General features: G+C 36.8%; 1 protein-coding gene across 9 annotated transcripts in view; it reads right to left on the bottom strand.

Annotated features, from left to right (window-relative positions):
• The window catches only part of MARK1 (microtubule affinity regulating kinase 1), a 164,758-nt gene that overhangs the window by 61,130 nt on the left and 79,263 nt on the right, over nt 1-24,365 (bottom strand). For all 9 annotated transcript variants that reach the window (XR_008617023.1, XM_024130567.3, XM_024130571.3 and 6 more), the window contains exons 2-3: nt 3,612-3,815; nt 2,284-2,337 (exon numbers count right to left, since the gene is read on the bottom strand). Coding sequence is in view for 8 of the 9 variants with exons in the window: in XM_024130567.3 (XP_023986335.1) it covers nt 2,284-2,337; nt 3,612-3,815 (258 nt within the window). In the remaining variant the exon portion in view is untranslated. The remainder of the gene's footprint in view (nt 1-2,283; nt 2,338-3,611; nt 3,816-24,365) is intronic.

Genomic DNA, 24,365 nt, shown 5'->3' with positions numbered 1-24,365 from the left:
AAAATATGTAATACAAATAATATGAGCATATTACGTGAACAATGTTGAAGCCAAAGATGCTTAACAATTCCAAAGACCAAACTGTTTTTAAGAACTTTATATTTTAGAAGTTTGGAACAGTTGGGGTATCAAATTTAGATTACTTTTATCTACCATTGATGTTGACAAAGGAAAGTAATATTTCCTATAAATACGTTATACACAAAAGAGAGTAAAAGAGGGGAACCAGCTTAAATTCAGACCAAGTCCAGAACAAGATTTAACCACACACTTTTGGGTTGAGATGAGATTAAAATGAATCCTTACTGTAAATTTATGTGCTGTCATTATCTGCCTTTTAACAAGCACACCTAAGACATGGAGAGCCATTTTGCTATTTTTTACCTATAGGACTTGACTGTCAATGCTAAGGAAAAAAAAATGATTACTTTTAATTCCGTTTTTTACATTTTTATTTTTTAGATATGACTGACTGGGAGATGCTCCCAGCATTCAGTGCATAAGGCCAAATGTTGAACGTTCTACAATGCACGAAAACTAAGCAAGCCTCGATCTGTTTTTTTCCAAACCTTTTAACAAAAAGCGAATCTATGAACACAAATAAAAATTATTTTGAAAACAACAAAATACACACAGTGTACTGGCTACATTTGGCAAATTTCAATCTTTCCTTTGCTTTTATTTTTACAGATTAAAGAAAACAAAATTGCCATCATTTTTTATATGCCTGTTTGGAAAAGCAACAATTTATCAGCAAGATTAGCAGAATTTATAATAGAAATTACATCAACAAGTATATTTTTTATCTGAATAACAGTCCACCTTCATGTCTGCATGTCCACAAGTTTCAATAAGCGTGACTTTGGTTCTACAACCTTCTCTGGTCCCCCCTGGGAAAGACAGAGCGGGGGTCACATTACTGTGCCTCCAATGAGCACAACAGGCCTGGACTAGTTCTAAATGTCACTTAATTTACCAGAGTAACCCACAGATTAACCTAGGAAAAGTGACAAGGCTAGGTGGGCCATGGACTGGGCCACTGGGCTGGTATGCAGTCTGCATTGTAAAAGGATTCCCAGGAGAAGGGCAGGCAAAAATTTGCCCCACTGTGGCTCTAGTCCAGAAAAACACAGCATCTTTGGATAACTCGTCTGCCCAGGGAGGATGCCTTTTTATAACGCATACCTCTAAATCAGGATTAGCTGAAAGATGGGTGCTGGAAGTTTCTCCCAAAAAACATCCAATAAAGTATATTATCTCATACTCATAGAGAAAAAAAATCCAGCAAACCTTTCATGTTCTCACAGATGAGAAATACTAATGCTATGAAAAATTACATTGGTTGTCAAATTTAAAAGGAATCTCAGTAAGTACAAAGACAGATCTCTAAGTAGAAATATATAAAATAAACTGAGTTATCTGGCACTGAGACAAGTGAAAAGTCTTGATATCACAGACCCAAATTTTTAATTTAATGGTAGAATCACAGCAGGTGTAGTTAAACATACTATACTAAAATTTTCTTATAAAATTCTGTTTTAGAGATCCAAAGTTATTTACATCACACTTACATATGTGACCACGATCCTATTATATTCTAATAAAAATCATAATGTACTTTATATATATATATATTATACATAAATATTATATAGTGAGCTATATACAAACATATATGACATAAATGTTAAAATATGTGCTTCGTTTTTAAAGTACTAATATGTGTATCTGAGAAAATTTTCCCACATAAATAACTAATGAAGCGACATGAAACAGCTTTACCAGGTCAATTCCCATCCTAACTGCTTTTTTTGGTCCCTCTCCTGCTTTATATTTTCACCCTTTGAAGAAATGGTTATATCTTTTATTGTAAGTTAGCTGAAAGACTAGTTCTTGTGGAAGAAGGAAGAAAAGCAAGTGAAGCGATAAAAGGAAACCCACCTACAGACAACAGTATCTCATGAGTTGATTTTTAATGAAGCAGAATCCTTACTACTTCAAAATATCTGATATGAAAAATTTTATTCTACTGAATTAAAAGACATAAGTTCCTCTGATATGGTACATGAATTTGAGTAGCAGATATTTTTCAAACACTTGATAAACATTTTTTAAATATTATTAAATGTAAATATTATGTTTCATATCAAATCTTTTCTTCATATATTGATGAAATGTAGTATTGTACCTAACAGGAAATTTAGAATAACTGACTTTACAGAGTATCATATATTAATTAGTAAACTCGTATTCTAATTACTTACTATTAAAATAATTAAATACCTTTTGTAGACTGGTAGGATTTAGCTGAGTTTTGTCTATTATTTTCACAGCAACCTAAAAAAAAGAGAATCATTAAAATATATTTGAGAATACATATCTTAATGAATAAAATTTATAAGGAAAACATCTTTTGTTTCATTCCTAACTAGATATAATTTAGCTATATTTGGTGTTCACATAATTGGATGGTAAAGTTTTGATAATTAGGCAGCCTTGGAATATATTCTATTGACCCAAGTCTTTAACCTATTTGATTCTGAGTCAGTGAAATTACACCTTTGTTAAAGTTATTCCAGGTTTACCCTTTTAAAGTAAAAATCATCTGTATTTTCATCTTTTACTCTTGATCTTGATAAGTTACAGTTATCAGAGGGGAGAGGTTTATAAACTTTTAGTAAGTTAAGTATTATGTGGATAGAGAGATTGGACACCCAAACTTCCTTACAGCAAACTAACAAAACGGATTTAAATGTCCTCTAAGTCTCTGTCTAATACAGCCTGTGTCCCAACAGCTCCTGGGGTCAAAATGGACAGAGAGGACTAAATTTAACTGTATGTGACAATAATATTATGTATAGAACAAAATGGAAACTTAACAAAAACATTTTATGACAGATTTTTCATAATGTCCTAACTGGATCCAGTAAACATCATATAATACAGAATGTTAGATGTTTAACTATTTTTAGTCTTTATTATATAAATTATTAAATATATTATTATTTTAAAAACAAATTTTGCTATATAAATACATCTGATTTAAAACACATGGGATTTTAGAAACCCGATTCTCTTATTATCTGAGAAAAACATCTGTATAACACTTGCCCAACGTGGCTTCTAAATAGATAAAAATTAGTGGGTGACTTTCTACACATTTATACCTAATTTACCTCAAGCAGTAATTTAAAAAAATTTTTACTGAGGTAACAGTGGTTTATATAACACTATATAAGTTTCACATGTACAACCTCATTTTCTGCTTCTGTATTCACTGCAGCTTAAGCAGTAATCAATAAGAAGTTATCCTAGCCCTGTTCGTGGGGTCGGGTAAAAATCAGAAATGTTTACAGAAGCCATATAATGAAAGACAGAAGTCTGAGAAAACCTCATCTGCAGCACATCTGACTTATGGGATGCTAACACAAAAGGACAACTCTTCTGTGCCATGTATAGATAACTCTATCTACATACATTCCATTCACACATATCCCAGTGTTTACCATATTGCAACTGTTACTTATTCCCAGAATCAGCTGTAGGAAAGCTTTTGTAACTAGACTCTGGAGAGGTCTAAGCAAATATTAAAAGGAATAATGAAAACTTACCTCTCTACTAGTTAGAACATGTCTTGCCAATTTCACTTTGGCAAAATTTCCCTTCCCTATTGTTTTTTGTAAACGGTAATTTCCAATGTGAGGCTGTTCGTCTGTTGCTGACGTAATGGAGTTTCTACACCGAGGGATGTTCTGTCTGCTACTTGATTTGGTCGGCTGGGTATGGGGTTCAGTATATCCATCCACAGATGTATGCTGAGAAAAAGGTTACAAGGTTTCATGGTTAATTAAACTACATTATAAAAGGATAGTTTAAAAAACTGCAAACAATTTTCATCAGTAATTCATCTCCAATGAAAAGAGATTGTACTACACGATTTTAAAACATTTTGGGCATTCTGTTCATAATTTCTACTTGACTTTAGCTCCCTTTGCCAGTGGGAATATAACCATTTAAAATGAAATGTTCTGCATAGCTTTAGGTATATGCTTTTGATTTAAAACAAATACAAGTGGTTAGATAGCCAGGAGCCCCAAAGACCATTACTCCTGACAGGGTGTTACCCCTGTGGGTTGAGAGGACAACATAATCCAAGATTGCTTCATTAAAATGCCAGAACGTCTTCAATGCCAAGGCAAACAACCTCCTGAGTATGGCTCTGTTTCTCTAAACCAGCCCAAGTACTTGTCAGGTTCACTCTTTCATTTGCTGGGCATATAACTTGGTCAGCTGACCTAGCAGCTTCCCACTGTAGGTACACCTCTAATCAATTCCTGCCCAGTCCCCTCACCACCTCACCATGCCCAAGCAGGAGCTATCTACAGCCCGGCCTGAATCCATTACCTAACATCCACTGCATTCCTCTTCAGTGCCCTTCTCAAGGCAGAGATGTCACTTTGTCTCCTAGTCTCACGCTAGCCCACAATCGCATTGAGTAGCTGACTCTATTCCCCTGCAGGCTCAGCGCCTCAAGTCCCAGGTAAAGCTGACTAAGGAACCCTGTTTCCCCAGCTCTGATTGCTCCTCCTCTTATCTAGTTTTGTCTGCATTCTGACATAAATAAAATTTCTCGGTCTTTTTGTGAAAACATAGAATGTAACATCTTTACCTAACTGGCATCTTAACAATAGCTGAAGATGAGTAGAAATTAGCAAAAGAAAGGGATAATTTTTATTTGCAAAGTAACTAATTCAGACATACACTGTCCTACCTACACCACCAAAAGCTTGCCTAAAAAATTTTGATCAGAAATTTCCTAAAGGCAACTTCGAAGATGACTCCATTTACGAACCTCACGCAAAGCATGACTCACGGTCATTTCTCTACTTGTTATTACTTTCTGATTTTTTAAAAAACTCAGCTCAGGGTTAAAGGATTTTTTGTGTTTTACACACACTTGCAGCCTGCAGCCTCAGTCTGAGTTAGTGTCCTTCTGGTGTCTTTCCACAGCAAACTGTACTTCCATGGATCTCAGCGTCCATTCCACTGCACTGTCATTACACATTCACTTCTTTGTCCCAGCCACCCTACCACGAGCAATCTGAGGACAGGGATGTTTTCTTTTTACCTTTATATAGTCACCACATTGCAGAGTGCCAGATACATAGGAAAGAGTCAATAAATCAACAGTTCTCAAAGTGTTGTCCCTGGACCAGCACCATGAGCATCATCTGGGAACATGTTAGAAATGCAAATTCTCTGACCCTATTCCAGACCTACTGAATACGAAACTCTGGGAGTGGAATCCAGCAATCAGTGTTTTAACAAGTCCTCCAGGTGATTCTGATGCAGGCCAAAGTTTGAAAACTACTGCAGTAAATAATGCAAGAAGGTGGTAAATACAAAGTTATTCATTGGCTCTCAGAGACTTTTCTATTATCTGAGCATAAACAAGAGATTTTAACTATAATCAATTTCTAACAGTTAACAGATTGCTATAATATTTCCTACAAAAAATACTTCTCTACCTGACTTGTTCTGTAAGGACTGTGGATCTATCTAACACTCAAAATTTAATCTCCTTCTCAACAAAGCTTTCTATGCCTTTTCATAAAGCAGAGTTGATTACCCCTCTCTTCTGTTGCTATCTTTATATCTAGTAAAAACTTCTGTTACTGAACTATCACACCACCTTTTAAGTCCTGTCCAGGGTCTGTTTTCACTGTTAGACCTAAAGCTTCTTAAGCCCCAGAAGTTAATATGGTGTTAGGCACAAAAAAGACACTAAATACATACTAGCTAAGTTGAAGAAATTGCTCCTGACACCTACACTCAGAATGACTTCTGAGGAATGGCGATTCTTTGCTGTCCAGATCTTTGATGCGGATAACAGCAGGATAAGTTAAAACATCTGAGTTGTAACCCAGCTCCCAATGCTGGTTGCAGAGTATATCCTCAAATAAACCAAACTATGACAGACTAAATTATTAGCTCCAAATTTTCACAACCTTTGCCAGGTAACTTTCCAATGTTCTCCCGCTGAGGATAGGGTATAGTTCTCACTCTTTGGGCATCCAGTCATGTGATTTGCTTTGGCCAACAGAATGAGTTCAGAGTGACAGTATATGCCAGTCCCATGCTAGTCATCAAAAGGCCTTGCTGTGTTCCAACTTACTCTCTTAAACTTCTGCCATCACCATGAGAAGGACTTGCCCAGGCTGATACCAGAAGGAAGATGAGAAATACACAGAGCAGAGCCACAACCAGCCGAGGTCAGATTAAATCAATTAATCCCTCAGGTGACCCCCTGACTCATGAGAAATAACATATGCTTGTTATTTTAAGCCACTGAGTGTGGGGATGATTTATTACACAGCCATTTCAGCTGAAACATAAAAGCTACTGCTATTTTGTAATTAAGAGGTAAACAAAAAGGAACAATGAATAATTAGGAGATTCTTACCAGACATGTTCAAATTCTAGTTAAGCTACAAACAACAAAAGAGAAGGCTATATAATCAATTCCCTAAGGAGAAACTCTTGATCAGGTAACCTATACAGGGGCAGCATCCTTGACTGTTCTGTATGCCTGACAAGTATGGTGAAACAGAGAGGTCAGCAAACTTTTCTGTAAAAAGCTAGAGAGTAAATATTTTAGGCTTTGCAGGCTCTATACTGTTGGATATTCATTTTGTAAGAATCTTTCTCAGCTCAGGGCCATATAAAAACACACCAAAAGGCTGGATTTGGCCTATAGGATGCAGTTGGCTGACCCCTGCTGTAACACATCATATTTTGGAACGTGGGACTACACTGTTTCTGGCTAATACTACCAACAGAGTAGGAGACTCTAGGAAAAATACGGGTATGGCTATGTCTGTACTTGGAGAGCAGAGGAGGGGACAGAGAGCTCTCACAAAAATACTATTCCTTCTTATTCTACCCCCAGAATTGGAAAGGGTAGTATATTCTCCAAAATGCTTTTTAAAAATATGATTTCCTAGCTTTCAACATTAAGCATGACCATTTTAAGAGCCAATCAAGGGCTTCCCTGGTGGCGCAGTGGTTGAGAGTCCACCTGCCAATGCAGGGGACACGGGTTCGTGCCCCGGTCCGGGAAGATCCCACATGCCACGGAGCGGCTGGGCCCATGAGCCATAGCCACTGAGTCTGCGCGTCCAGAGCCTGCGCTCCGCAACAGGAGAGCCCACAACAGTGAGAGGCCCACGTACCGCAAAAAAAAAAAAAAAAAAAAAAAAGAGCCAATCAACTTACACAGAATGCATTTATATGAGTCTTAAATTAGAAATTAAAATAGAATATATAGCACATGTTTTATATTATATAATTCTAATTATAAAACACCCACCCAAACAAATATTCCTCCCCTCAAACCTTTATCTTTCCTTTGGACTGTCACAGCACCACTCAGGAGCAGGATCTTTCCTTGAAGAAACTTTGTGAAGGGTAATTTGGGATAACTGATCTCACCCCTTCCTGATCAATAGATTATCTCTCAAATAGGAAACCTGGAAAAAATGTTTAACTTTTAAATGTTTAATGTTCATGGGCTGCATTTATAGTGTTAAGAACTATCTCAGCCCTAAGGCTAATAGATATAAGAAATTATGTGAGCTCAATTATATAATATCTATAAGTTTTAGTCTGCATCTTTAGCTGAAAATACAAATTCAGATGTTGTATTGTCTTTCTTCAAGTTGCCCACTCAATCCAGTAGACAATGAACTCCTTCATTTTTCTGCAGCAGTGGCAACATGACCCTAAAGCTGGCCCTGAGTACACAGCATATTCAAAGTAATTATAGGTAATGGTTTCATTAGTTCTTCAAAGCTGCATCCCATGGATTACCAGACTTCAGTTCCCGAATAATACTAGAATTTTCCCTGCCTTCAATACCAACTGAAATGAAATAGCTACTCACTAGCTCTGCATCCTTGGGCAAGTTGTTTAACCTTTATGTGCCTGTTTCCTTTTCTGTAAAAGGGAGCTAATAATAAAGCTTACCTCATAGTCATTCTAAGGATTAGATTAAATAATTTCTGTAAAGGTGTAAATAGTATATAATAAGAACCATGTAAGTGTTTAATTAAAACTACACTAAACAAATATACCCCATTTCCAGACCAGAACACTAATCCCAAATTTCTGCTATTTCTCTGAGTGTTTGTTGCCTGCAACCACTTCTGGTACAAATATCAGTCAGGTTTCTTGTCTGTAAGCAACAGAAACCAACTCAGGCTAAGTCAAATAGAAAAGAAAGTTTCTGAAGTCTACTGGTAGACTGAAAAAATCCTGAAGCATGAAACTTGTATTCTAGTGAAAGAAAACAAGACTGTGCAAATAGCCAAAATAAAATAACTATACTTGGTAATAGGGGACAAAAAGGAAATAAAATGAGGTGATGTGACAGGAATGACTATGGAGGGAGTTGGGGTGAGTGATACCTAAGATAGAGTGCATGGAATAAATGATGTTTGAGCTGGACCTGAAAGATGAAAAGGAGCTAGATAAACAGGGGAAGAGCAATCCAGACAGTGAAATGAATAAATAGAAAAATCCCAAGGTGAGATCATACTTTGTAAATTCAAAGAAGAAACTTACCTAATAAAATGGTACATTAAATGGGACATCTTTTCAAAGGGCTACATCTTGAAAATTCAGATGTCCAACTGAATACTATTGGAATTCAAGCTGTTTAAGTTACAGATATAAAGCCCTGTACATTTGACCATACAGAGTCAGATTTAAAAGGCAACAGAAGGTGCAGCTTGGCTTACTAATAGGTAATGAATGAATAAGTGAATGCATGAATGAATCAAATAACAAATAAATGATAAAGAAAGAAACCATTAAAGATAAGCCACATCTCTATCTCACAACCTAATTTCATTCTAGGTAGTTCTTCTCTTTTGCCTGAATCAAACAACTTTTTAAATCAAAAGAAAATCTAGGGCTTCCCTGGTGGCACAGTGGTTGAGAGTCCGCCTGCCAATGCAGGGGACGCAGGTTCGTGCCCCGGTCCGGGGAGGATCCCACATGCCACGGAGTGGCTGGGCCCGTGGGCCATGGCTGCTGAGCCTGTGCGTCCGGAGCCTGTGCTCTGCAATGGGAGAGGCCACAACAGTGAAGGGCCCGCGTACAGCAAAAAAAAAAAAAAAAAAAAAAAAAAAAAAAATCTAGCTGGGACTAGGATTTACATTTTCATAATTTTTTGCTAAATGAGAATGGCAATACCCTAGTTAACCAGAGGGAAAATGGTTAAAAAAAAAAAAAAAGCTATCAATTACTGAAGGGTTACTGTGTGCTAGGAGCTGTATTAGATGTTTTGCATGCATTACCTCTTCTAATCTTCACAACGGCTCTGTCAAGAAGCATACCATGATGACCTGTTTTATTTATTTACTTATTTTATTTATTTATTTTTGGCTGCATTGGGCCTTCGTTGCTGCACGCAGGCTCTTCTCTAGTTGTGGCGAGCAGGGGCTACTCTTCGTTGTGGTGCGCGGGCTTCTCATTGCGGTGGCTTCTCTTGTTGCGGAGCATGGGCCCTAGGTGTGCAGGCTTCAGTAGTTGTGGCACGCGGGCTCAGTTGCTCCATGGCATGTGGGATCTTCCTGGACCAGGGATCGAACCCTTGTCCCCTGCACTGGCAGGCAGACTCCTAACCACTGTGCCACCAGGGAAGTCCCTGATGACCTGTTTTAGAGATAGGGAAAATAGTGGCTCACAGAGGTTATGTACCATTAGACCCTGACCCTTCTAGTGTTAATGCCAGGTTCTACATAAATATCAATTAAAGTACATGTATGTGTATGTTGGGGTGGGTTGTGATCCTTATGGAGCTTCTACCTCCATGTGCTTTTCTCTGGATAAAACATTCCAAAAGCAAAAGCAAACAAGAAACTACCGGACATATTTTATGCTATTCCTAACGTTGCTAGTGTAATGGTCATCTAGAAAGTTACCAACTCCCGGGAATAATATTGACCACACTAGTAACATATCAAAAAGAAAACTGGCATTCATTTCATTTAAACTACATAGTGAGTAGAGTTAGCTAAATAGCTGGAATTCTGAGGAAATAGAGATGGTTGTCCTACTTTTGAAAAATGAGATGGTTTATGCTCTAAGTGAAAGTAAAAGGAAAACGTTTTATTTGGGGTGCAGCTTTTTAATTGACTAAACTTTTCTGACTTTGTTGTTAAAACCGGAAAGTAGCCTGGAGACTACAAAGTTCAGAGCAACTGAATGTGGCTTACAAAATCAAAGCAAAACAGGCACCTTAGAAGTCAATCAGCATCTAAACCTCCACAATTTTGCTCATTGTATTCATGCCATAGGTAAATATACCTTGAAATTAGGTCCCAATTTTAATTGCTAAACTCAGATCCTCCCACAAGGATGTATTACACTTAGGTATTTTCCTAGGCAAGGAAGATGTTTTTCCACATGTTGCCTCACCTGCTTGGATAAGGTTTATTTCTTTTTATTATTTTCACTATCCATCAATGATTGTCAAATCAGATATTAAAAAGGACAAGGACTACCTCTCCCCAGACACAGAATTAGCGACGAGTAGGAAGCACTCTCCCACACGGCACTCACAATGGAGTCTGGGAATCCTGAGTCAACAGAAAGTCATCAAAGTAACTCCAAAGCCTCTCGCTTCATCTTATTTTTTGAACTATATCTCCCATCTCGCTATTCAGTGATTCATTTACTCACTCATTCAATCAACAAAAATTTACTTTGACCTACTATATGCAAGACACTATCCTACGTGCCAGAGAATTGAGAGAAATCTAAATATAAAAAGTCCCGGTCCTCATAAAGTTTACATTTTAGCAGAGCGAGGAAAAAGGAAGAGAGAAGGGTAATACGTATGCAAACCAATAAAGAGATAAAATGCCAACTAGTGGTTCATGGTATAAAAAGAGAAACCATGGAGGGTAAGGAACTGGAAAGTAAGGGTGGTCATGGGTGGTCTCTGATGAGATGACATTTGAGAAGAGGCCTGAATGAAATGAATGAGTCTGGAAATCAACAGAGGTCTGGGCTGGAGATATTAATTTGCAAGTAATTCCTTGCAAAAATAAGCACTTCACATTCACCTTTCCCTTTGAAACATCTAAGTTGAAAAATAAAATTACATTTATATGTTGTCTCTTCCCATGTGTATGTGTATACACAAACACACTCCCCCAAAATCTACTGATCTTGATCCCTTGAACATTTTTTTCAATTGAGGATAGGTATTTTCCAACCATGAAGAAGGAGCAAACATGTACCAGAAGATAAGAAAACCTATTAATTTTCAAAATGGATTTAGATTTTCTCCTCTGTGAATGTCCTCTGGCCACACTTGAAAAGGTGATACTGACTGAGGGGGATACTAAAAAGAGAAAGAAAACAAACTCTCTCCAAATTATTGAACAGTGAATAAATATGGTTCATTATTCTCAGCTATGGTTAGCATCATGGTTTTATTTTTATAAAACCATATCAATTTATTAAAGCTTACTCTAATACCAAAGTAAATCATGATCTTTTATAACAGTCACTGAATCTACTGGGTGACTGAATATTCAAATGTTCCTAAGAAGTCATATCATGTATTAGACCTGAAGTTAGGGATGCCATAGCTCACTTCCCAGGACTCTAGAACATGCAGCTTTTGCACACCACAACTACTCTTTGGTCAGCTGATATTAGCACCATTACAGGCCATGACAATTTAGAAACAATAACCAAATTTCTATTTCTCAAAGTCATTTTTTTAAAAGTAGGGAAATTATGCTTCCAATAATGGATGAATAGTTTGTATCTGACTAACCTAGCAGCAGATAAAAATACAATCTCTAGACAAAATATTAAAAACAATTATTTCGTGACCTGGAAGAGCGACAAAAAGCAGGCAAAAACTGAAGGGAGACTGATCTTTGTAAAAAGGGAACCAAATAGGGTGAAATTTTTAGTTTTACAGTTTCTATCTGGGGGCAAACTCTGGCCCACCTATTCCTAGTGACTGAAATTTAAGCACAAAGCAACAGTCTTACTGGCTAAAGGAGTTAGAAGACGGAGCTGGGGGCTAAAAAAAAATTGACTGGAGAGTGAAAAAGGAAACTGGCAAAAATAAAGTTACAAAAAATAAAACTCTGAAATCTTTATATAAACTACAGGTTCTTTATTAAGCCCTAAACCAAATGTGAGCAAGAGAAACTCCAAGGAACATGTCAGAAGGAGACAGCTAGAAAGTTAAGGAAATTACAAAGATTTGGTTGTTGCTCACCGTAGGGAAGGGAAGGCTAAACTTGAAGTCTGAGTCAAGCCAAATTAACTTCCTGCCAAATCAACACTTTTTAGAGGAAGATAACTAAATCAGGAGTCTCTGTATAGTATTATCAACAATGTCCAGTGTATAACCAAAACTTACTAGATACGCGATAGAACAGAAGAATGAGACTGTCAACAGAAGAATGAGAAACAGCAGTCAATAGAAATACACACCAAGATGTTCTAAAAGTTGGACTCAACAGGCAAGAACTTTAAAGCAGTTATGATAAATGTTTCTAAAAGTAAAGGAAAATATGATTGGAAAAATAAAACAGATGGAAAATATCAGCAGAGAAATGGAAACTATAGTAAAGAAGCAAATAGAAATTCTAGAACTGAAAGTACAATACCTAAAAAGAATGATTCACTGGAAAGGCTTACGGTAGACTGCAAAGGAGAAAGGTCAGTGAACTTGAAGACGAATAAAAATTAGCCAGTCTGAAGAACTGAGAAGAATAATTAGCCAATCTAAAGAACTGAGAAGATTAAACAAAAATGAAGCGAGTGCCCCTATGATCTATGGGTCAATATCACACAGACTAACACATTTGTAAATGGGGTACTAGAGAAAGAATACGAAGGAAATGAGGGAGAAAACTTACTTGATGTAATAATGGTCATATAATTCACCCAAACTGTGAACTCCAAACCAGATAAATTCAAAGAAAACCAAAAGTAGGTACATCACAGTCAAACTGCTAAAAAACATGTATAGAGGGGGAAAAAATCCTTAAAAGGAGTCAGGGAAAGACAACACAATACATACAAAGGAATGACAATACAAATGATAGCTCACTTCTTATTAGAAAAACTGGTGCTCAGGTGACAATGGAAGTTTTCAGATGTGCTGCAGAAAAAACAAATGCAACTCCATATCCTTTACCCAGTGAAAATATTCTTTTAAAAAAAGAAGGCAACTATTGTACATCAACTATACTTCAATAAAAAATGTAATAAAATAAAGACATTTTTAGATGAACAAGAACTGAAAGAATCTGCTGCCAGAAGACATATGCTATACAAAATGCTAAGGATAATTTTTCCAGCCAAAGGGAAGTGACCATAGATGGAAAGCTGAATCTACAGAAAGGAAAAAAGAGCTCTGGAAATGATAAATATGTGGGCAAATATAAAACAGCATGTATTTTTTTTATCTCTTAATTTATTTAAAAGACATATGACTATTTAAAGCAAAAAAGTATAACACCATACTGTGAATTTTATAACATAAGCAGATGTAATAATGTGAAAACAAAAGCACAAAGGTCAGGTGAACTAAAAGATTCTTATAAGATTCGAACATTTTATCTGAACTGGTACAATACTACCCTATGTAGACTGCAAAAATATATGGGTGCGTTCTGTAATCTCTAGAGCAACCACTGGGGGAAAATGCACTGGAAAAGATACAGAGGCATAGGTAAGTCAACAGAGGAATTAAAATAGAATACTAGAAAATATCTGATTAACTCAAAAGTAGACAAGAAAGAAAAAAAGAGAGGAACACCACCAACGAAAACAAGAACAGATGTAACAACAACAACAAAAGAGCAAAATTAAAGACATCAAACATCAAAAACTATATTTAATGTAAATAAAAATTTCAATTCAAAGAAAAGATTAAATGAATTTTTAAATTAAAAGACACACTTTAAGTATGAATATACAGATAGATTGAAAATAAAATTATGGAAAAGACATACTAATGCAAACAGTAAGCAAAAGAGAGCTAGAGAAGCTATAATAATATCAGACAAAATAAACTTCAATACAAGGAGTACTAACAAAATAAAGACACACATTTCATAACGATGCAAGGGTCAATTCATTAGGAAGCTATAACAATCCTAAATGCGTATGTGCCTAATAACCAAGTTTCAGCAAACAAAAACAGAAAAGGGAAAAAATACACAAATCCACAACTACGACTGGAGATTTTAACAACAATCTCAATAGTTTAAAGAATTTCACTCAAAACACCGTAAGGGTAAGGAAGATCTGAACACACTATTAATTTAAGGTAGGTTACAGATTTCTTGAAGCACACAGTTCATAGACTCCATGTCAAGAACCCTTTTCTAGATCTTTAAAGCTCTACATATCAAATTAATTACCTTACTGGAAAACTGCACACAGATATTGACAACTTTGGCTTGTCAAAGAACAACTTAAAGAATATCTACATGTTGTACAAATGCATGACTGAAAAGAAAATATCATTAATAATGATTAATGCCTGTTTCATAAGGAACCAGGCAATAAATGAGTTTAACTGTCAGAAAAATTCTCTCAAATGGTATGCTTCCTTTATTATGTTATCATACAATAATGCTTCCTTCATTCTCCAATTTCAGTGTTCAAGGTGAAATTTCTTTTTAAATAGTGCAGTTGTGAGTTGAACTTCAGTGAAAATAGTAGTTTTATGAGTGTCAAAAACTTACACAGCAGAAAAAGAATACTTACTGAAAACGGAAGGCCTGTGGATTCTTTTCCCTTGTGTTCCTACAGCACTTGATGGGCATACCTCAGAAATATAATGGGTTCGGTTCCAGCCAAGTACAATAAAGCAAATATTGCAATGAAGTGAGTCAGCGTCCTCTGAGCCTTCAGCGAGTCATAACCTTTTTGCTGGTGGAGGGTTTGAAATATTTCAAGAATTATCAAAATGTGACACAGAGACAGGACGTGAGCAAATGCTGCTGGAAAAATGACGCCATTAGCCTTGCTTGAGCCAGAGTTGCTACAAACCTTCAATCTGTAAAAAACGCATTACCTGTGAAGCACAATAAAGCAAAGTGCAATAAGACAGATATGCCTGTACATTCTTTTATACAACAATTAATACTTTAAAATACAATTGCCTTTTCTTTGGAAACTATCTCCTACTAAATTGTGAGCTTCAAAGTCACCAAGTACTGTATCTTTACATCTCTTTATCATTCAAATAGTTGATGTTGCATGAATATATCCACTAAATATGTAATCTTTTATTATAAGTATCCCACCCAAATTACAAATTTTAAAAATCAATATTATCTTATATATTAAAGCTTACTGCAATGAGATGCCAATAGATCTGGCAAGACAGTCATGTATCAATTTCTAGAAAGATAAACCACAAAAATGAAGACAAAAAAGTTATTAAAATAAATTACTACCAAAACCTTCTGACAGCTACCAAGCTATGCACTGCATGAAGCAAAGGGTCAAAGCTGTGCCATGTGGTGATCCTGCCTGTCCGTAATGAGTAACTGCATAATTTTACAAACTTTCATAATATAAGTGATCTTTGATCTGATGTTTTTAGGAACCAGAAATGGGTTTGATTTTAATACCTAAAAAGTATGATACTAATGAAGAAATGTGGCCAATACAGTTTATAGGCACACCTTGTTTTATTGTGCTCTGCTTTATTGTGCTTCGCAGATACTGCGATTTTTAAAAATTGAAGGTTTGTGGCAACCTTGCATTAAGCAAGTCTACTAGCACCATTTTTTCCAACAGTATTTGCTCATACCGTGTCTCTATGTCACACTTTGGTAATTCTAGCAATATTTCAAACTTTTTCATTATTATTATATTGCTCAATCTGTGACAGCGATCTTTGATGTTACTACCACAAAAAATTACAACTCACCAAAGGCTCAGATAAGGGTTAGCATATTTTAGCAATAATGTATTATTATTTTTTTAAAATAAGTTATGGGCTGTCTGGACTGAGGCGACCCAGCACTGGAGCCTACAGGCCCTTTGGTGGGGCTAACGGCAGACTCTGGGAGGGCTCACACCAAGGAGTACTTCCCAGAACTTCTGCTGCCAGTGTCCTTGTCCCCGCAGAGAGCCAAACATCCCCCCCCACCTCAGCAGGAGACCCTCTAACACTAGCAGCTTCTCCTTTCTTTGGATGTGGAGTATCTTTTTTGGTGAGTTCCAGTGTCTTCCTGTTAATGATCGTCCAGCAGTTAGTTGTGATTCTGGTGCTCTCGCAAGAGGGAGTAATTGCAGGTCCTTCTACTCCACCATCTTGAACCAATCTCTGGAGATACTTATTGCTGGGGAAACCCTGGAAGAGTGGACCAGGTCTCTGAGTTTGAGTATGATTTATTCATTAGGCCAGATATCTGTAATCCACGTTTCCGAGTCTGGTTGATCTTTACTGTTGAGAACGTGAAAGAATCACAACCATGTGGCTGACAGAGTCTTGGTGCTCCGGCCAGGTGTCAGGCCTGAGCATCTGAGGTGGGAGACCCAAGTTCAGGACATTGGTCCACCAGAGACCTCTCGGCCCCATGTAATATCAAACAGTCAAAGCTCTCCCAGAGACCTCCATCTCAAAGCTAAGACTCAGCTATACTCAATGACCAGCAAGCTACAGTGCCGGACACACTATGCCAAACAACAAGCAAGACAGGAACACAACCCCACTCGTTAGCAGAGATGCTGCCTAAAATCATAATACGTTCACAGACAACCCAAAACACACCACCGGACGCGGTCCTGCCTACAAGAAAAACAAGATCCAGCCTCATCCACCAGAACACAGGCACCAGTCCCTTCCAGCATGAAGCCTACACAACCAAATACAATCCTGCAGCCTGTGAAAAGGAGACCCCAAACACAGTAAGTGAAGCAAAATGAGAAGATAGAGAAACACACAGCAGATGAGGGAGCAAGGTAAAAACCCAACAGACCAAACAAATGGGAGGAAATAGGCAGTCTACCTGAAAAAGAATTCAGAGTAATATAGTAAAGATGATCCAAAATCTTGGAAATAGAATGGAAAAAAAACAAGAAACATTTAACAAGGACTTAGAAGAACCAAACAGCAAACAAACGATGATGAACAACACAATAAATGAAATTAAAAACTACCTTGAAGGAATCAACAGCAGAATACCTGAGGGAGAAGAATGGATAAGTGACCTGGAAGATTAAATAGTGGAAATAACTACTGCAGAGCAGAATAAAGAATGAAAAGAATTGTGGACAGTCTCAGAGACCTCTGGGCCAACATTAAACTCAAAAACATTCGAATTATAGGTGTCCCAGAAGGAGAAGAGAAAAAGAAAGAGACTGAGAAAATATTTGAAGAGATTAGACTTGAAAACTTCCCTAATATGGAAAAGGAAAGAGTCAGTCAAATCCAGGAAATGCAGAGTCCCGTACAGGATAAATCCAAGAAGAAACGTGTCAAGATACATATTAATCAAGCTATCAAAAGTTAAATACAAAGAAAAAAAATTAAAAGCAGCAGGGAAAAGCAACAAATAACAAACAAGGGAATCCCCATAAGGTTAACAGCTGATCTTTCAGCAGAAACTCTGCAAGCCAGAAGGGAGTGGCAAGACATATTTTAAATGATAAAAGGGAAAAACTTACAACCAAGATTACTCTACCCACCAAGGATCTCATGCAGATTCGATGAAGAAATTAAATCCTATACAGACAAGCAAAAGCTAAGAGAATTCAGCATGACCAAAACCAGCTTTACAACAAATGCTAAAGGAAATTCTCTAGGCAGGAAACACAAGAGAAGGAAAAGACCTACAATCAAAACAATTAGGAAGGGCTTCCCTGGTGGCGCAGTGGTTGTGCGTCCGCCTGCCGATGCAGGGGAACGGGGTTCGTGCCCTGGTCTGGGAGGATCCCGCGTGCCGCGGGGCGGCTGGCCCCGTGAGCCGTGGCCGATGGGCCTGCGCGTCCGGAGCCTGTGCTCTGCAACGGGAGAGGCCACAACAGAGGGAGGCCCGCATACCACCAAAAAAAAAAAAAAAAAAAAAAACAAACAATTAGGAAAGTGGTAATAGGAACACACATATCGATAATTACCTTAATATGAATGGATTAAATGCTCCCACCAAAAGACATAGCCTAGCTGAATGGATACAAAAACAAGACCCATATACATGCTGTCTACAAGAGACCCACTTCATACCTAGGGACATATACAGACTGAAAGTAAGGGGATGGAAAAAGATATTCCATGCAAATGGAAATCAAAAGAAAGCTGGAGTAGCAATTCTCATATCAAACAAAATAAACTTTAAAATAAAGACTATTATAAGAGACAAGGAAAGACACTACATAATGATCAAGGGATCAATCCAAGAAGAAGACATAACAATTGTATTTATGCACCCAACATAGGAACACCTCAATGCATAAGGCAAATGCTAACAGCCATAAAAGGGGAAATCGACAGTAACACAATCATAGTAGGGGACTTTAACACCCCATTTTCACCAATGGACTGATCAACCAAAATGAAAATAAATAAGGAGACACAAGCTTTAAATGATACATTAAACAAGATGGACTTAATTGATATTTATAGGACATTCCATCCAAAAACAACAGAATACACTTTCTTCTCAAGTGCTCATGGAACATTCTCCAGGATAGACCATATCTTGGGTCACAAATCAAGCCCTGGGAAATTTAAGAAAACTGAAATCGTATCAAGTATCTTTTCTGACCACGATGCTATGAGACTAGATATCAATTACAGGAAAAAACCTGTAAAAAATACAAACACATGAAGACTAAACAACACACTACTAAATAACCAAGAGATCACTGAAGAAATCAAAGAGGAAATCAAAAAATACCTAGAAACAAATGAGAATGAAAACACGACGACCCAAAACCTATGGAATGCAGCAAAAGCAGTTCTAAGAGAGAAGTTTATAGCAATACAATCCTACCTCAAGAAACAAAAAACACCTCAAATAAATAACCTAATAATACAGCTAAAGAAATTAGAGAAAAAAGAAAAAAAAACACCCCAAAGTTAGTAGAAGGAAAGAAATCATGAAGATGAGATCAGAAATAAATGGAAAAGAAATGAAGGAAACAACAGCAAAGATCAATAAAACTAAAAGCTGGTTCTTTGAGAAGATAAACAAAATTGATAAACCATTAGCCAGACTCATCAGAAAAAAAGGCAGAAGACTCAAATCAACAGAATTAGAAAAGAAAAAGCAGTAACAAATGACATTGCAGAAATACAAAGGATCATGAGAGATTACTACAAGCAACTATATGCCCATAAAATGGACAACCTGGAAGAAATGGACAAACTCTTAGAAAACGACAACGTTCCAAGACTGAACCAGGAAGAAATAGAAAATATAAACAGACCAATCACAAGCACTGAAATTGAGACTGTGATTTTAAATCTTCTAACAAACAAAAGCCCAGGACCAGATGGCTTCACAGGCGAATTCTATCAAACATTTAGATAAGAGCTAATACCTATCCTTCTCAAACTCTTCCAAAATACAGCAGAGGGAGGAACACTCCCAAATTCATTCTACGAGGCCACCATCACCCTGATACCAAAACCAGACAAAGATGTCACAAAGAAAGAAAACTACAGGCCAGTATCACTGATGGAAATAGATGCAAAAATCCTCAACAAAATACTAGCAAACAGAATCCAACAGCACATTTAAATGATCATACACCATGATCAAGCGGGATTTATCCCAGGAATGCATGGATTCTTCAATATACGCAAATCAATCAATGTGAAAAACCATATTAACAAATTGAAGGAGAAAAACCATATGATCATCTCAACAAATGCAGAAAAAGCTTTTGGCAAAATTCAACACGGATTTATGATTAAAAAAAAACCTTCAGAAAGTAGGCATAGAGGGAACTTACCTCAACATAAAAAAGGCCATATATGACAAACCCACAGCCATCGTTCTCAATGGTGAAAAACTGAAACCATTTCCACTAAGATCAGGAACAAGACAAGGCTGTCCACTCTCAACACTATTATTCATAATAGTTTTGGAAGTTTTAGCCACAGCAGAGAAGAAAAACAAATAAAAGGAATCCAAATCAGAAAAGAAGAAGTAAAACTGTCACTGTTTGTAGATGACCTGATAGTATACATAGAGAATCCTAAAGATGCTACCAGAAAACTACTAGAGCTAATCAATGAATTTGTTTCAGTAGCAGGATACAAAATTAACACACAGAAATCTCCTGCATTCCTGTACACTAATGATGAAAAATCTGAAAGAGAAATTAAGGAGACACTCCCATTTACCACTGCAACAAAAAGAATAAAATACCTAGGAATAAACCTATTTAAGGAGACAAAAGACCTGTATGCAGAAAACTATAAGACACTGATGAAAGAAATTAAATATGATACATACAGATGGAGAGATATACTATGTTCCCGGATTGGAAGAATCAACATCGTGTAAATGACTATACTACCCTAAGCAATCTACAGATTCAATGCAATCGCTATCAAACTACCAAGGGCATGTTTCACAGAACTAGAACAAAAATTTGCACAATTTGTATGCAAATACAAAAGACCCCAAATAGCCAAAACAATCTTGAGAAAGAAAAACGGAGCTGGAGTAATCAGGCTCACGGATTTCAGACTGTACTACAAAGCTACAGTTATCAAGACAGTATGGTACTGGCACAAAAACAGAAATATAGATCAATGGAACAGGATAGAAAGCCCAGAAATAAACCCATGCACCTTATTTTTGATAAAGGAGACACGAGTATACAGTGAAGAAAAGACAGCCTCTTCAATAAGTGGTACTGGGAAAACTGGACAGCTACATGTAAAAGAATGAAATTAGAACACTCCGCAACACCATACACAAAAATAAACTCCAAATGGATTAAAAACCTAAATGTAAGGCCAGACACTATAAAACTCTTAGAGGAAAACACAGGCAGAACACTCTATGACATAAATCACAGCAAGATCCTTTTTGACCCACCACCCAGAGAAATGGAAATAAAAACAAAAATAAATGAATGGGACCTAATGAAACTTAAAACGTTTTGCACAGCAAAGGAAACCATAAACAAGATGAAAAGACAACCCTCAGAATGGGAGAAAATATTTGCAAATGAAGCAACTGGCAAAGGATTAATCTCCAAAATATACAAGTAGCTCGTGCTGCTCACTATCAAAAAAACAGACAATCGAATCCAAAAATGGGCAGAAGACCTAAGTAGACATTTCTCCAAAGAAGATATACAGATTGCCAACAAACACATGAAAGGATGCTGAACATCACTAATCATTAGAGAAATGCAAATCAAAATTACAGTGAGGTATCACCTCACAGCAGTCAGAATGGCAATCATCAAAGAATCTACAAACAATAAATGCTGGAGAGGCATTTATTGGAGAAAAGGGAACCCTCTTGCACTGATGGTGGGAATGTAAATTATTACAGCCACAATGGAGAACAGTATGGAAAACCATAATTCAAAAAGAGTCATGTACCACAATGTTCACTGCAGCTCTATTTACAATAGCCAGGACATGGAAGCAACCTAAGGGTCCATCGACAGATGAATGGATAAAGAAGATGTGACACATATATACAATGGAATATTTCTCAGCCGTAAAAAAAAAAAACGAGATTGAGTTATTTGTAGTGAGGTGGATGGACCTAGAGACTGTCATACAGAGTGAAGTAAGTCAGAAAGAGAAAAACAAATACCATATGCTAACACATATACATTGAATCTAAAAAAAAAAGAGGTTCTGAAGAACCTAGCTGCAGGACAGGAATAAAGACACAGATGTAGAGAATGGACTTGACACGGGGTGGGGGAAGGGTAAGCTGGGACGAAGTGAGAGAGTGGCATGGATATATATACACTACCAAATGTCAAACAGATAGCTAGTGAGAAGCAACCGCGTAACACAGGGAGATCAGCTCGGTGCTTTGTGTCCATCTAGAGGGGTGCAATAGGGAGGGTGGGAGGGAGATGCAAGAGTGAGGAGATATGGGGATATATATATATGTATAACTGATTCACTTTGTTATACAGCAGAAACTAACACCCCATTGTAAAGCAATTATACTGCAACAACGATGTTAAAAAAATAAAAAATAAATTTTTAAATTCAAAGTAAGTAAATAAATAAATAAGCTCTATTCGTTGGTTTTTTTTTAAAAGACATAATGTCATTGCACACTTAATAGACTACAGTGTAGTGTAAACATAACTTTATATATAGTGGGAAACCAAAATCTTCACGTGCTCATTTTACTGCAGTGGTTTGGAACCGAACATCTCTGAGGTCTGCCTCGACTATATAGAGATCCAAGAAACCTAAAGAAAATCTTCACCATCACTCAGTAACATTAAAGAATTATCATTACGGTCATTTAGGTATATGACCTAAGAAGGCAAAGTTAACTCTATACAAGAAAAATATTACAACTTAGCACTTCAATTTGAAAAACATAAGAGTAGCTGTGAGTGATAAGCCATATAAACACAAACAAGAATATCCCTTGAAACACTCAATATTATAGTAGTGCTAGATAGACCAGCAATGCTTTTTAAGAAGAAAAACGCAGTGGAAAGATTTATTTGTATCATCTTTCCACTGCTGACCTGAATATAAACCTAGAAAATGCATGTAAATTAATAAAATATCTTTTGGAAGTACTACTTGAGCTCAACAAAGTTACAAGAGAGGAAACATCCTTAACAATCAATTACATTCTGAAAGAATCATTTGGTGAACTCTTAACTCATCCTTTCATATTCAGCTTAGACATTACCTCCCAGGAAAAGCCATGCGTTGTATAGCTTCTATTCCACCCTCAACTAAGCTGGGTTCCATACCCATTTTTGGTCTTTTTATAGTTATTTCTAGCAATGTATTGTCCCAAATTTTAAAATTAATTTTTACTAAAATGATATATGCACATGGTAAAAAATGTCACCTCTAATAGGTTACTAACAAAAAATATCAGTCCCCTGTACCAGCCGTTAAGACGTCAAGCCTGTTCCCCAGTGCCTTTTTCTTTGTTTTTTTCTTCTAAAATTGACTTACATGTTTCTAAACAAAATGCTTTCATTGCTAATTCTTAGTTCATCAATCAGACATTCTCTCAATTTCCTACTACTGTCAATTAGGATTAAGATCTTTTAGCCTCTCATCTTCCTAATGTAATATGATTAAATTTTCAGTTAAAAAAGTATTGTTTACATGATTATGACTTGTAAATACTTACTCACTGGAAACCAAGTAATATATTATGATGCTTCTATTAAACTTTCTTTTTTGGCAGCTTCCTTGTAGAGTGAATAACACGTAATGAAATTCACCGAATTTAAGTATATGAGCTGTGACAAACATATAAAGTCATGAAACAGAACATCGATTAATATGTAAAACATTTCATCATGTCAAAAATTTCCCTGTGCCCCTTTGCTGTCAATGCCCTCCTCTTATTGACCTGCTTTCTGATACTATACTCTTGCATAGAGAACACTATGCAGAGTTTAACCTGTTATGTTCATTGCAATTACTGACATATTTGAACTTATTTCTGTTTTGTTTTGTTTTTACTTTAAGTGTCTTGCCTTCATTTTTCTCTATATTCATTGGATTTTCTTTGTTTCTTTTTTTCTTCTCCAGTGATTTGGAAGCTCTACCTCCTGTGTCTATTCTACTGTTATTTTTTTAAATTTAGGGGTAAAAGTCAAGGTGCAGTGGGCCAGGGAAAAGTGGAAAGTGAGGAAATGGAGGCTGCTAGGGCAGATTATGACCCTGAGAAGTCTCACTGTGAATTAGAGGCAGGAGTATGACAGCTGGGGAAGAAAGAGAGGTGTGGAATTGAAGAAGGTTACTGTTCATTTGCATGTTGTTTTAAGATGGAGGAGACCTGAGCATGTTTAAATCCCAAGGGAAGGATCCTGTGGAGAGGGAGCTGCTGACGAGACAAGAGAGGGAAAAGATAAGTAAAGTTCCTGGGAAGGTGGACAGTGAGAAGATTCAGAGCACACAGATGGAGAGATTGCCCTTATGCAGGAAGAAAGACATCTCTTCTCCTGTAACAAGTAGAAAGGAAGAGAAGTTAGATCTAGATGTAGAAAGGTGCATACATTTGATGGTAGGAAGCTGAGGGAGTTCCGATCTGATGGCTCTTACTTTCTCTGGGTGGTTGAAGGTAAGGTCACCTGTTAAGAGTGAAGAGAGGCCACAGAGG

The sequence above is a fragment of the Physeter macrocephalus genome, chromosome 4, assembly GCF_002837175.3.
Source record: "Physeter macrocephalus isolate SW-GA chromosome 4, ASM283717v5, whole genome shotgun sequence".
Taxonomy (NCBI): domain Eukaryota; kingdom Metazoa; phylum Chordata; class Mammalia; order Artiodactyla; family Physeteridae; genus Physeter; species Physeter macrocephalus.
This window is presented reverse-complemented; position numbering and strand designations above follow the sequence as displayed.